Raw genomic sequence first — 14,115 nt, 5'->3', positions numbered from 1 at the left:
ATATTCCTCTTGTTTCATCTTATTTGGAAGACACTAAGCTCTATGAGAAATCTTAAGTTGAATGCACAAGACAATCACACAAAGGCTAGATTCATTTGAGAGTCTCCAAAGGAATTAAGTCTATTTTCCTAAGAAACTAGGTTAAGTTTTCTTTCTACTATGGAATAAGAACTTGGCAGGAACACTTATTTTCACACATGCCTATAAGAGACTGTAGTGATGTTCTTGTAGTATTCTATTTGGATCTGCTAGTGTTGGAAACAGAATCCTTAAAACAAAGGAGTGCTAGCAACTGACGTTTTCTAAATAATGATTCAAATGAGTCCTTCCTTGCCAACAAAACTGCTTTTTGTCTCTGGAAATATTCAAGAGACTGAAGTCAGGAGTGATCATAAGTGCAATCATGAATATTCAAATTCATTTGTCTGCATGGTGAGTCAAATTAAGCTTAGTTGTAAAGAATATCTTCATTTGAAATTTTATTTAAACACAGATTTTGGCTTTCTAGGTGCATGCTTACAATAACCTTTTAATTTATGGCTGAACAGGAAGGATAAGTGTCCTTTTCATCTGCATCAGGGAAGGGAAAAGAGGCTTTCATTTTATAGAGCTGTCCTGTCTAAAAATGTCATTTTAAATCAGCTTTTTAAAAAAACAGTTAATTTTCTCAAACTAAGGTTGAATCATTCCCATAAGCAATGAATGCACTTGGTAGCAGAAAACACCTTTAAAATGCTTTTTGAACAAGAATAAAGAACAGATTTCTCTTCCACAAGAGGTGTGGGGAAAACCATCATGACCACATTCTTAAGATGGTATCAAGAAAAAATGAGAGCTAATATGGCAATTGGTCTTTAGTGGAAAATATACACAAGACTTTTCAGTATCGGAAAGAAGAAAGCAAACAAGTATGTTGTACAACAAACAAACTAAGGTCTCACAATATGGAAGCAATGTATAAGTCATTTCCATTGCCTCTGGTAGTATGCTCTACCAAAGAATGTCTTGAAATATTATCTTGAGTTTCTCAGAACCCATGTTTAGATGTCTGATTTTGATTTATTATTTCAGTGTGAGACGTGAGGCAAGAGGGTAGAAGTTCTCGCTGGAGTGTCGTCCTCCCTCAAAAAAGGAACAAGAGGTGCAGACAGACCCACCCACACCACCTGTTGAGACTATACAGCGGGGAGTTGATACCCAAGAATTAGAGTGGGAACTGCCAAAGATGACAGTGGCCACTCAGACTGGGAGTGGCTTGGCAGGAAGAAGAGAAAGGAGGAGGTCCGTCGTAGAGGCGGGAATGGAAGATATAAAAGGGGAGGTGGATGTAATACCAAGAGGTTGGGAAATGATATGGGTAGAGGACTCATGGACGGGAAAATGGGAGAAGGTTTAGGTCCCTAGGGAAGAAGCTGATTACAGATGGAGAAGGGGGCTGCCACTGTGTCCTTCCTACTGGGGTGAGTTGGAAGTCAAAGAGTGGCACAGGCGGCTCAGGGAGAAAGAGGCGGTAGAAAGGGAGGAAAATGAGTGTCAGTTATGGCATCTGGAGGAAGCCCAGATGAGGGGATACCTGATAGATCAGGGGCCCCTCTTCGAGGAGAGGAAGACCCTTATGAGTCGGAGGGGCGAGATGAAGAGACCACCCCGTTATTAAACCCTGAGGGAGGAGCTGCTGAGATAGAAAGCAGTAACCCATTTGCGAAGGGACCTTGGAATGACTCAAACTGTCACCCCTTTAATAAAGATGTTTGGATGCCCTCGTGGGACCCGTTGGAAATGAGAGACAATGCAGAAGTTAAGTCTGAGCATACGGACTTGCTGTTACATGTTCCAATAAAACATAGTTATGATTTTCCAAAGGGAGTGTCCCCAGTGTCTGTTGAACCCTCACATTCAGTTGCAAGGAATTTCTCCTTTCCAGATTATCTAATTTAATGCTCCTTAGATCCTAAAAGTAACATGAGGATTGCTAAACAAGATAATAAATACCGGAGCTTACCATCCAATTACCAAGTTGAAGTAGTTAACAGCCTAGTTTAGTGAAAAAGGCAAAATGATGGGCAATATGGTAGCAAGTGGTTTGCATTACTTACCTTTAAAAAATACCCTTCGGTGGTGGCTTTTCCACAATGTGAGCTTAAATTCTATTGGTGAGGATTTTTAGAAACATCTAGAATCTTGGTTTTTGATCTAGATTACTGTAATTATTATCATTACTGTACTTTTAATATATTCAATACATCACTTTTTAGTGTTTGAGAATTATTTTCTATCGTTCACTACACTAGTACAGTGAAAAGCCAAGTACTACTCTTCTTTAATGCTACCAAGGGAAGAGGGAATAGGCTCAGTTCCTTTTGCTCTGAAACAAAATTGAAGCTCTAAAAGCAAAACCAGAGCATAATCTACACCTCTAACCCTTGGCATAATCTACATTTGGAACAAACTGGTACGCTACCTTTTAAAACTAAACAATGCGGAGTGTACTCATCTCTGGTGAACAATAACATACTCTTATCACCCCAGCATGCCTTTTCCATGTGTGTGTTTTACTCACCCATTCTTTGTTGCACTATGTACAAATTTAAATGTTAAGTGCTTTGGGCACTTCCTTGTATAGTTTGCCTGGTCAGGGGAGTGTCTAGCATGCATTTGGGCCCTGTAAAATGGTAATGAAATCTCAACAGCAGGGAACAGTTATGGAACATATGGAAGCCTCACATTAATCCAGCACTTTTCACAAGGAAGGGTCCCAAAGAGCTTATCAAACCAAGTGAAAAAAGACTGCCTTCTCGACTGCAGCAACAAAGCCATCCCTCAAGTGAAGCTTAGCAGTAGGCAGTAGTATTTAGTATGATGGGTTCACTTGTGAGCAAGCCACTACAGGCACAAATTGAAAAGAACAACTTCCAGAATTTTGAAGAGAAGGATTCCCCATGCATCTGTAAACATTTACTTTTGGTTTGCTTAACACAGTGGCCCCCAAACTAAGGTAACCCAGGTGTTCTTGGACTGAAACTCCCAGAATCCTTCACCACCAGCTGAGCTGGCCAGGGTTTCTGGGAACTGCAGTCCAAGAACATCTGAGTTACTCAAGGTAGTGAACCACTGGTCGATCAGATTAACATGAACAGAACCCTCCTTCATTCTGGGAGGAAAAGCAGAAGGCTGGGGAGCAGGGGATCCATTCTAAAAAGGGCAGTAGTTATTAACATTATTTATTTATGGAAATTTATAAACTCACTAGTGACTAGAAGCAAAAACTAAACTAAGGCTGCCATACTTTGGGCACAAAAGACGACAAATCTCACTGGAAAAGGTGAGGAAGTTAGGGGAAGATGAAAGAAAAAGTGGAAGATGGGTTGACAACAAAGGAAGCTATGGCCTCGAGCCTGGAAGAGCTGAGTAAGGCTCTTAATGATAAGGTATTTGGGGGCTTACTTATTCATAGGGTTGCCACATGTTGGCATCAAAACATGCCAAATAACGTTTTACAGTTTTATGAGCAGGTGGGTAAGAAGTCTCTAGAAGACAACAAGAGGGGCTGAACACACAAATGAGACACACATGTTTAGAAGTCAATGGCAGAAGACTTCTTTCAATTAGGGCTCTGGGAAGCAAACACTCCAACTCTAAGGAGGAAAAGAGATTCAGCAAAGGCCAGGTATTAACCTTTTATTATTTGTCTAAAACAAGTTAATCCACCTCTCTGCCCTAGCCTTTTGGTTTCCTTTGTGCCTGGTAAGCAGGCTGAGGCTTTTCACTGTTAACTGAAACAGTAATTTGGACACTTGCCCTTTCTGGAGCATACTTTATTTTTACTTTTACTAATGCAGGCTTTGTCCAAAATGTTTTGAAAAAAATCTTGCTTATTTGACATCCTTTAACATTGGGAGCAGGCATCGCCCTCAGGATCTGGCCTCTTGCATTGAAAATCCTGCATGTCCAATTAATTTTTGGCTTCTGTGTCCCTACCAAAGGTAAAATGATATCAGAATAATCAAGACTCTTTCTGTATGATTTCATAAAGTATCCAAGCTAATATTGATACAGATGGGCCTTCTTGGTTTAATGTACAAAGCACCTTGCAGCTGCTTAGGACCACTTCAGACAGACCACAAGAAAAACACAAATACAGCTGTAAGATACCCACATTGCTTATTATTTGGTGTTTTATTTGCTCTGAGATCTTCTCAGATCATTATTATAATGAAAAAAAGGTGACAATTTTGGTTACGATACTGGACTAAGCTGAGAGGTAAAGGTAAAAATAAAGGTTCCCCTTGACAATTAAGTCATGTCAGACTCTAGGAGCCAGTGCTTATCCCAATTTGTAAGCTGAAGAGCTGGCATAAACACTTTTTATAGTCACATGGCTGGCATGACTAGACACGGAACACTGTTACCTTCCCACCAAGATGTTACCTATTCATCTACTCGTATTTGCAGGTTTCTGAACTGCTAGGTTGGTAGGAGCTGGAACAAGCAACAGGAGCTCACCCCTTCACACAGATTTGATCCTTTCAATCAAAAGCTCAGTGGCACAGTGTTTTAACCCGAAGCGCCACCTGCTTGAGAGACCAGGCTCCAAACCTTCATAGCCATGTAGCTCACAAAAAATAGCCAGACATTTCTGAATGCTTGACAAGGTTTGGAACACTAAAGTAAGCGCATGCTTCTCTGAAGCACGATATAAGGAGCACCATTTCAGTGGCCTAGATATTTTAACAAACTGCTGCAATGTGTATATGAACATATTAGCTTTTTTTATGAATGAATTTTTCAATATAGACATTTAAGCTTTAACATACACAGAATACAAACCATTAAATTTCTAAATAAATTTTTTAAAAGGTCTGATATCACTGCTCAAGAAGGTCTTGCACACCTGATGCTTCCCCATTTCCATTTGTTCCATGATTTGTTGCTTTGCTTCTACATATTTACTGCTCCTAATAAATTCTCAGGATCAGAAATTACAGAAAGTGGAAAAGTAACCCACTGCCAATCTCTTCCAGTGAGCATTGCTTAGGACTGAAGCTGTTTAATGTATCTACAAGGTGATACTGTTTAAAAAGTGTACCACAGCTGCTAAATGTCAACCTTCTTCAAATGCAACCAGTTTTCATAATTTATTCTGAAACAAGGAAAATTCCATACTCCCACATGTGCAGACAAACTGGCTATGCATGGTTGACAAGATGCACCAAATTCTGAAGCAATTCTGCTAAAAGCTTAGGCCTGAAGTGCTGAATGTTGTTGAATTATTTCCAATCTAGTTCTGGTTTGGATTAAGAACAAAAGGTGGCAAGAAACATTTCTTCACAACACTGGTAAGGCTACCTGCTTCACTTACAACTTCACCTTAGTTATGCTTTCAGGCAGAGGGAAAACTGATATAGGATTATGTCATGAAAATTGAGCCAAGCATACCAATGAATATAGGGAAGAATACAGAAATACAAGAGATGGCAAACTGGTCAGCTAAGGCCACAGCAACAATGGGAAATACAGTAAACGGTAAGATTCCTTTGGTTTTGTCTTTAGCTTAATGCAACAATGGGAAAAAAGGGAAGAGATTTATATAAATCTAAGCCCAAACTAATCCAGGTCTCTCCCACTTAATCTCTATATTTTATAATAACAATGACTCCTTATCAAAGCTATAAAGGGATCTGTTTGGTACTATCACAATTTTAAACCACAGTTTGATATTTAAGAGGCAGATTATGGTCTTTTGAAGTGATGAAAAGACGGAGGAAACAGACCTCCATCTGAATCAAACCACTGGCTGGTGTGTATGATATGCATTATTCTTACTGCATGTTTAATATATGTACATTTGAATAAAATGGAGAGATCAAAACATTAAAAACCCTTATCTAAAATACTCTGATAAAAAGATAAATAGGAAACCCTGATACTAGAAAGACTGTCATGCTAAATACACTCAAACCTGTTTGGGGAGAATATTCTCGAGTCAGGAGATCAGTGCAGAAAGGCCCTGTTTTTGTGAAGACAGAATATATCTTTTCTAAAGAAGGTACAAGAAAAGGGCCTTTGTAGTAGACCTTCACACACACAGGCTGACTGCTGTGGGAAAAGGCACATATTTGGGCCCTGAGCAAAAAGTCAAGCATGGTAATTATTACAAAATAGGTGTAAAATATGAACAAGTCTAGTTCAAACAGTCCACATTTAAATGTCTAGATAAATTACCACCCTTCTACCAGCTTCCATGAGAACTTCATGCTTGTGTCAAGTCAGGGAACCAAGCCAAAGACAACTCAATGGCTCACTTATCTCTTTGGCTTTGGGAAACAATGTGGGGAATTTTGAAGGGAATGGGCACAGAGAGTGGCCTTCAGGTTAAGGCAAAGGTTTTAACACATGTAAAGGGGAGTTTCCCATGAAGTCACATACAGTACTCTGTATGCCTAACCTGCCTCTTCATTCCATGTGAGCTGCAGAACAGAAATCTCTTTCTTAACCCTGAAGAAGAGCCACGATTCAAACTATTTTTTTGTGTGTACTAAAAAGTTTTAAGACACACAAATATTGACAAATAAATATTTCTTGGATTTATCTCCCCTCCCCCCCAGCACCAATGGAAGCTACTTCTGCAAAGGTTGCAAATAGTAAACAAAACTTCTTTAACTTTTCAGGCATCCTTTCCTGAAAACTGTTATTACAATTTAGCTAGCTCCTAACTCTTACTATTTTGCTGCAAACAGTCCTAGTGAAGGCATGAATTGAATTACATAGATCGGAAATGCATGCATCTCATCCCCATCAAGGAGTCAATTTCAGTTATTTTCATTTTGAGGCCCTTGTACATTAAACGTGTTAAATAAAAGCCAATGCTGTTTTCCTGTTTGTGTGAAGGAGCCCAAACAAGCTCCAACCAATAGGCCTCTGTTTTGTTAGCCAAAAGGTTCACTGCACTCTGTGTTACCAAGGTATGGTGCCATTTTTCTCGTTGTGCCATATCCATGAGGGATTATAAATATGCCTAAATATGGTATTGCAGACGTAAGACTTCCTTGGTTCGTTCAAGCAAGTCTGTAGAGCCTTCTGCACTCCCCAGAGCACTTTTGCTGCACAGGATAAACCAGGCTTAGTGTATGATGGAAAGGCAATACAAGCAGCCTGATTTTGAATCAAGAGGCCTGTAAGATGCATTTCGCTTTTTCTCCCTTTACCTCTTAGCTGGAGACAGGAATCCAATTAGAAAGGTCTAAAAAAGCTGTGTTAACAGTTGCAATGACATGCAGCCTGTCATGCAAAATCAGAAGCCTGAAATTACTATTTTCACAGTAGTTTATCATAAATTTATTTTATTTAAAATACTTTCAGACCACCTTTCTCCTTAAAAAGTACCCAAGGTGGCTTACATCATTAAAAGATAACATTTAAAAGCTAAAAACAGCATGTCTACAAATATTAAAAAAGAATCAAAAAATAGCACACTAAAAATGGTAAACAAAAGCCACATTCAAAGTAACAAGGCCACACTCCATCCATTTAAAACCCCTCTCAGATAGCCGATCATTAAAGGAAAGCTTGCATGAAGAGAAACATCTTTCTTTGCTTGCCTTCTCAACCACTAGCCTAGTTCTGTCTATGCAGCCTGACTACTGGACCTTTCTGGATAGGAAGTGTTACAAGAGATTTCCTGTGTGGGTTGGAATTTTGCCTGAACAATGAGGGCTTCCTTTTCTGATTCTTCCTGGTTGAACAATTCACTAACCTGATAGCGGCTGTGAAAGAGAGTAGAAAGTAACTGGCCAATCCAGGTGCCCCAACAGATTGCTTGCTCTTAATTTAAAAAAAAATAAAATAAAAATAACCGCTCACTTGGCTATCAAATACTGGCCAAATTTTGACATGTAGCCGCATTTTATCTGAATGCATGACCAAATTTGATTTTTATGTTTGATACCAGAAGTAGAACAATATGCAGTATCATTAGCTGACCCTGGTATGCGTTTAGAAACACATGTTGGATCCATTACTACATATGACTGCTCACAGTGTATGGCATTTCCATATTAGACAAAGCCAATAATAAACCAAGAGAATGTGTAATAAAGGGATAATTTCAATGCGAAAACATAATTTTGAAATTTCAACCAGTTCGAAGCAACCTTCACTCACCTGTCCTAGCTTCTTGCTTATACAAGGTAGAATATTCTGGAGGCTAAGCAAGGCCAGCTTAGTTTGTAATTAAATGGGAGATTATGTGGAAATACCAAGGATCTTAATGTAGGGCTAGGAAAAATAATCAGCTTGCACTGAGTCAGTGTTGACAACACTTGGTTAGACTAGTGATGGTTATAAAGTGGCTTTTAATGGTTTTGTGTTCAAAATCCAGTTGTCCAAAGGTAAGATGGGCAAATGAAATAAGGCAGAAAGCCAACTTCAAGTTTATACTTCAGGAATATCTGTAAGTATAACAACATTATCCTTGATTCAGATATGACAATCATTTGGTTCACCATGTAAAATAAGATATTCATTTCATATGAAGGATCCGGTCACTTATGTACTCACCCATTCCCACCAGCAAGCTATTCAGAGACCTCCAGATGGTGATAATATTGTAATGTGTCCTAAGCAACTGAGTACAGTGGTGCCTCGCATAGCACTGAAGCATCATTGAACGGGGCAGGGAATTCCATTGGAACGCATTAAACATGGTTTAATGCGTTCCAAATGGGCCGAATACTCACCATTCAGCGATGCTTCTTAATGGCTGGCAGCCATTTTCGCGCCCTCCCCTCGCTTAACGAGGGCGCGAAAACGCTGCGCACGGCCATTTTGGGCCATTTCCGGGCTTCCAGCGGCCATTTTGTCCACCTAACAGCTGATCGTCGGGCTTCGTTTTGCGAAACGCTTACCGGTCTTCGCAAAGCGAATTTTGCCCTATTAAAAAAACATTGAGCGATTGCATTAGCGATTCCAAAAAAGGGATCGCTATGCGATTTCGTCGTTGTACGGTGCGCTCGTTAAGCGAGGCACCACTGTATAAAGATGCTGCAAACACTGCAACAATCTTACAGGTGAAAGCAAAGAGGAGTGAACAAGACCATGGCAAAATGGAACCTTTCAAGCTGGGGTGAGGAGGGGTTGTGCTTTAAACACACTTGCTTGCCTCTTTTGATGCTGCTCTGAAGAATATGGGACCTGGCAGTTTTGACAGTGTGTCATGACCTAACCTCCTAGAGCTGCAGAAAGGAAGTGGTTAAAAAGTCTCCTGTCCTCTGCATCACTGGCTGTTTCAGAGATCAACGTGGGAGGCACAGGTGGGGGTAGGCACATAGCCAAACCCCTCAGCACCGCCGTAGTGGCTGAAACATGGCAAGATTCCAAAAACACAGAGCCTTCTACCTCCAGCTGATAAAGACAATACTGTGAGGGACTACAGCAGCGTTCCTAACAGCACCTTAAGAAGCTCAACTCTTAAGCCCTCAACCCCATTCCCAACTTCAATTCCAGTTCCTGTGAAACCTTCCTACTATCAATACTTCTGGCCACATGTAAATATTCTTCTTTCCTTTGCTGCCACATCTATTCCTAACATTCACCTCGACCAACACTGCCTCCATCCCTTTCCACACTCCAGTTTTCTTTCTGGGCAGAAAAGGCAACGGAAAACAAGGAAATAGGATGACAGGAAGACACCAGACTAGTTTGGTTATACAGTAGATGTTCCTGTTTACATGCTACTGTTGTTGTTTTTTTAAAATAAATTTGCCTGAATTAAAAACTTGTGAGTTCCATGGTATGTGAATGCAATTTATCACTTTCTGCTTTCTTCAGTTATTTTACAGCAAGTGAACTAAGGCAGTGGTCCCCAACCTTTTTCGCCCCGCGGATTGGCTGGGGAAGGCGGGGCAGCCCCTGCGCTTGTGCGCATGCACGAAGGCATGTGTCTGCGCTTGTGTGCATGCACAAAGGGTGGTGCAGCACTTGTGTGCATGCGCGAAAAGCGGTGCAGTGTTCATGCGGGCACATGGGCGCTCACATGCAGATACAAACAGGCTCTGGGGGAGAGTGCATGTGGGGGTGGGAGGTCTCTCTCTGTGGCCCGGTCCGGCTCAGGCCACGGACTGGCACCAAGCCACGGACTGGGAGTTGGGGACCTCTGAGTTAAGCTACCACTGTGTGGAACTCAAGAGACTCAGACCTGATCTTCTTACAGCAAAGTTTGTGGTAGGCACTTTGGGACTGTGCAGCTTGCCCAAGTTAACAGAGGTATGTAACTAGAGATGCAAAATTTCTGAAAAAAAATAGTTTTTTCCAGGAAAAAAAATGAAAATGTTTTTTCCCTGGAAAAATGGAAATTTTCACAAATATTACATCTCTAAGGAACACCAGAGTTCTTATGATAAAATGAAAACACTTCTAAGTATGCTTTCCCCCAGAAAAAAAATGAATTTTTGGGAAATTTTCTCTTTCCACATGTAATGTAACCCCAATAGTTTCACATGCTCCAGGTAATCTTGGTTGATCCCTCTCCTGGAAAGATCAGTGGGGAGTCAGACCCTGGCTGTGTAGCCAAGCACCCCATCTCAGCACACTAGATAGCTCCAAGAATCTATTTTTTATTTTAAAAAATTCCAACTACTCATATAGTCACATATTCAATATACATGCACACGTGGAAAAAACATACTCTCTTAAAACACTTGTATCAGTAACTAAGTAGTACTAGTAAATAAGGAATAAACTATTAATCCAAATGCAACACTCAATTGTTTAATGAAATTATCTTTAAATATCTGATCACCATTATATTCCATGTTACCACAGAAGGAATTATGTTAAATTTAGCCTTCCCCTCTGCTTATACAAACAACCCGATTTTTCTCCAGAACACTATCATTAGAGAAACCATGCAACCAGACCAGATGGGCGGGATATAAATCTAATAAACAAACAAACAAACAAACAAACAAACAAACAAACAAACAAACAATGACAACATCCAAAGCAAACGAATGGAGGTCTGGACCCACCATTGCAAGAGGGATGTTAAGCTGCAACCTGGAGTCTCTCTGCTTTCCCAAGCAGCATATCTGTGGCCTTTAGTAACCCCACAGCTTGCTCATATGAACTTCATAAACTGCTTTGACATCCCCATGGAAACAGAAGGCGAGGTCATAAATAGAGGATTACCACCTCTTAACGGAGAGCAAAGCGGAAGAGGCAACAGGGGGTTTACTTTTCTCCATTAAGGGGCAAGGGGGTGTTCAGCAATGGGGGAGGACAGGATGGAGAAGGAAGAGAGCCACAGAGGAAGGGCAAACTGTGGGTGAACTACAAACTGGAGACAAAAGAGGAACCAACCCAGGACAAAAGGGGCAACAAATCTAATGAGCTCCTCCTTCCTGTTCCTTCTGCCTCCTACTGTTAATACCGAGCCAGCCCCTCTTGTTTTGCTGCTCACACCAGCAAAGAACATTACAGTGATCGCCACAGCACCATTTCTCTCTCCCACCCCTGAAACAGTGCTCAACCTTTACAACAATGACTGGATAGGCAAATTAAGTGCAGGGGGCATTTGGAAGGTGAGCAGAGAAAGGAGGTGGTGTTGCACATATAAGGTCAATATAAACTAGATTATTTATATGAAATACAGTTTGTGTGAAACAAATGGAAAATGGAAATAATGTCTGTACTATCATACTTATGTACTGCCCACATCCTAAGATCTCTCCTTGTCCTCCTAATTCCTAGATACCTCATTTTCCATTTCAAGCTTTTGGGAACCAAACTTACAACAGTCAGAAATTGACAATCCCACCCCTCCTCTTTAACAAATCCAGCTGGATTGGCATCAACACTGAGCCTTGATTACATATTATCAACAAAATGTAAAAACTTATTTGTACTCAACATCTGCATTCTGCAGAAGCCTGCCTGACAGTTTGAGCCATTCTGCATCACAAGAGCTGGTTCCTGAATAGATCTGCTGTTTTCAACCCACCCATCCTAGTTCTGAAAAAAGTAAAGGAAAACAAATCCTTTATGACAGATACAACTAACCTGTTGAACTTCGTCTTGTATTTTGGAACAAATCCTTCTGGAAGCTTAGGCCTATGATTTGGTAGCAATCCTGAAACAACGGGAGGGTGGAATTTGAGACACCAGTATGACCAAACATGAACATACGTTCTTATGTAGAGAAACAGCTGCAGCTAAAGGGTATCGCTAGAACTTAAAGCAAGTAAGAACATAACACATAACATAATGAGACAGCACAGACCTGTGTTAGGGGGAATTACCAATCCTCAGTTACTGGAAACCTCACCTGGATGCCATATATTTATTTGCACAGCATTTCACACAAAATGACCACAAATCTTGGTTTCTGAATTGTTTCACAAACTTTGTAGGCCACAGAAGAAATGTCAGATGTTCCTGACCATCTACCACTGATTTACTTTATTATATGTAGGCCACTAAGAGGATATTGTCCACCTACTCTGCAGCATTAAGCCTAATTCATTATGGACTGTTTATATGCCACACAGGGTAGAGGTATCCAACCAATAACCTTCAGTAGTATCTAAATCTGAAACTCAACTACTTTTATCTAAATCTGCAAGTCACACCTGTACCCAATTATGAAACTCAGCCACATGTCTGGAAGGAATACCTGCATATTTGTTCTGCTTCTGCGGGGAAACTGGGAAAGGCACACCCTTCAGTTCATGACATTTAGGGCAACTGAATCCCAGTTATATTTGGTGGCCCAGTTCCTGCATGCAGTACTGTACATTCTGCCTATCCTAAAATGCCACATAAAACAGAAAAGGAGTAGTTCCCAAATGTACCTGCTCGGTGTGCCATCTGTACACACACAACAATCTTCCTGTGCTCTACATTGCAAAGGCCTGTGATTTTCCGAGGCAGCATCCCTCCATCAGAGCGTATGAACTGGCTTAGTAATAACACATCCTAAGAAAACAAAGGGAAAAAACAAACACAGAACATTAGAGCCTGACTATTTAACTATGCAGCTACTGGTTGTGCAAAAGTGATAGAGAAACAAGAGAAAGATAAATACTGAAAACCTCTAGAACAAAGAGGTCCCACAACACTACTGGGTGTTATCAAGTTACACCATCTGCTTCACCTTCAAGGCCAAAACCCAGACCTCTTATCTTGCCCAACAATGCAAGGGTTGACTCAAGGCAGAAGGAACAGATACCATCGACGGCAACAGGCCAGTTTCTTCTTAAATACCCCCACATTGCACTATAATAAACAGTACACTTTGTAGATAAACCATTCTTAAGAGAGAAATTAAATATAAATCATTATAAATTCTAGATAAAATACAAAATATACATTAAAAATAAATTGAGATCCGAGGATACCCCAGGTATCAATTAAAATCTGTTCCCATTCTGAAACATAAGGATTTTGATCCCTTCTTAAATTTCATTCAAAACAGAGCTTAGAAAAGTTACTTTTTGAACTGCAACTCCTAGAATTTTGGGAGCTATAGTTCAATCCCCGTCCTTTTCAAGCAGAGAAACAAAGTTTAGACCAATTCTGCTACATGTTGCCTTTGTTCTTAACAACACATATGAGAACGCAATGCAATGGCCTCTTTCAAAGATATTTTTTAAAAACCTCTTCTCTAAAAAAAGAGAGTAATACTGCTGCTTTATCTTGGATGTTATTTCAGAGCTTTCAACTCAGAAAATGATCCTGAAGCAATGATCACCTAGGAAAAAAGTTTGCATAACAGTGTTGCTTAAGATCAGTGGTTCCCAACCTTGGGTCCCTAGATGTTCCTGAACTACATCTCCCAGAAATCCTGGCCAACACACCACTTTTGGAAGTTTTAGTCTAAGAACATCTGGGGACCGAAGGTTGGGAACTACTGCTTCTAAATGACCTCAGGAGTGACTAAACTGTTTAAATAGCCAGATATTTTGAGGAGATACCTAAATATCTACTCTTACGTCTTTAATTTCAATCCACTCTAGGAGAACACCAGTTAAAAGCTTAACTAGTGTTCTCCTAGAGTGGATTGAGATTAAAGACGTAAGAGTAGATATTCAGTAATGCAAAGCCCAATTTATACATTACTGT

General features: G+C 40.3%; 1 protein-coding gene across 1 annotated transcript in view; it reads right to left on the bottom strand.

Annotated features, from left to right (window-relative positions):
• Nucleotides 1-14,115, bottom strand: part of MRPS18A (mitochondrial ribosomal protein S18A) — a 32,699-nt gene that overhangs the window by 935 nt on the left and 17,649 nt on the right. The window contains exons 4-5 of the mRNA XM_020785081.3: nucleotides 12,846-12,969; nucleotides 12,055-12,124 (exon numbers count right to left, since the gene is read on the bottom strand). Coding sequence (XP_020640740.1) covers nucleotides 12,055-12,124; nucleotides 12,846-12,969 — 194 coding nt within the window. The remainder of the gene's footprint in view (nucleotides 1-12,054; nucleotides 12,125-12,845; nucleotides 12,970-14,115) is intronic.

Source organism: Pogona vitticeps, chromosome 1, assembly GCF_051106095.1.
Source record: "Pogona vitticeps strain Pit_001003342236 chromosome 1, PviZW2.1, whole genome shotgun sequence".
Classification (NCBI taxonomy): domain Eukaryota; kingdom Metazoa; phylum Chordata; class Lepidosauria; order Squamata; family Agamidae; genus Pogona; species Pogona vitticeps.
This window is presented reverse-complemented; position numbering and strand designations above follow the sequence as displayed.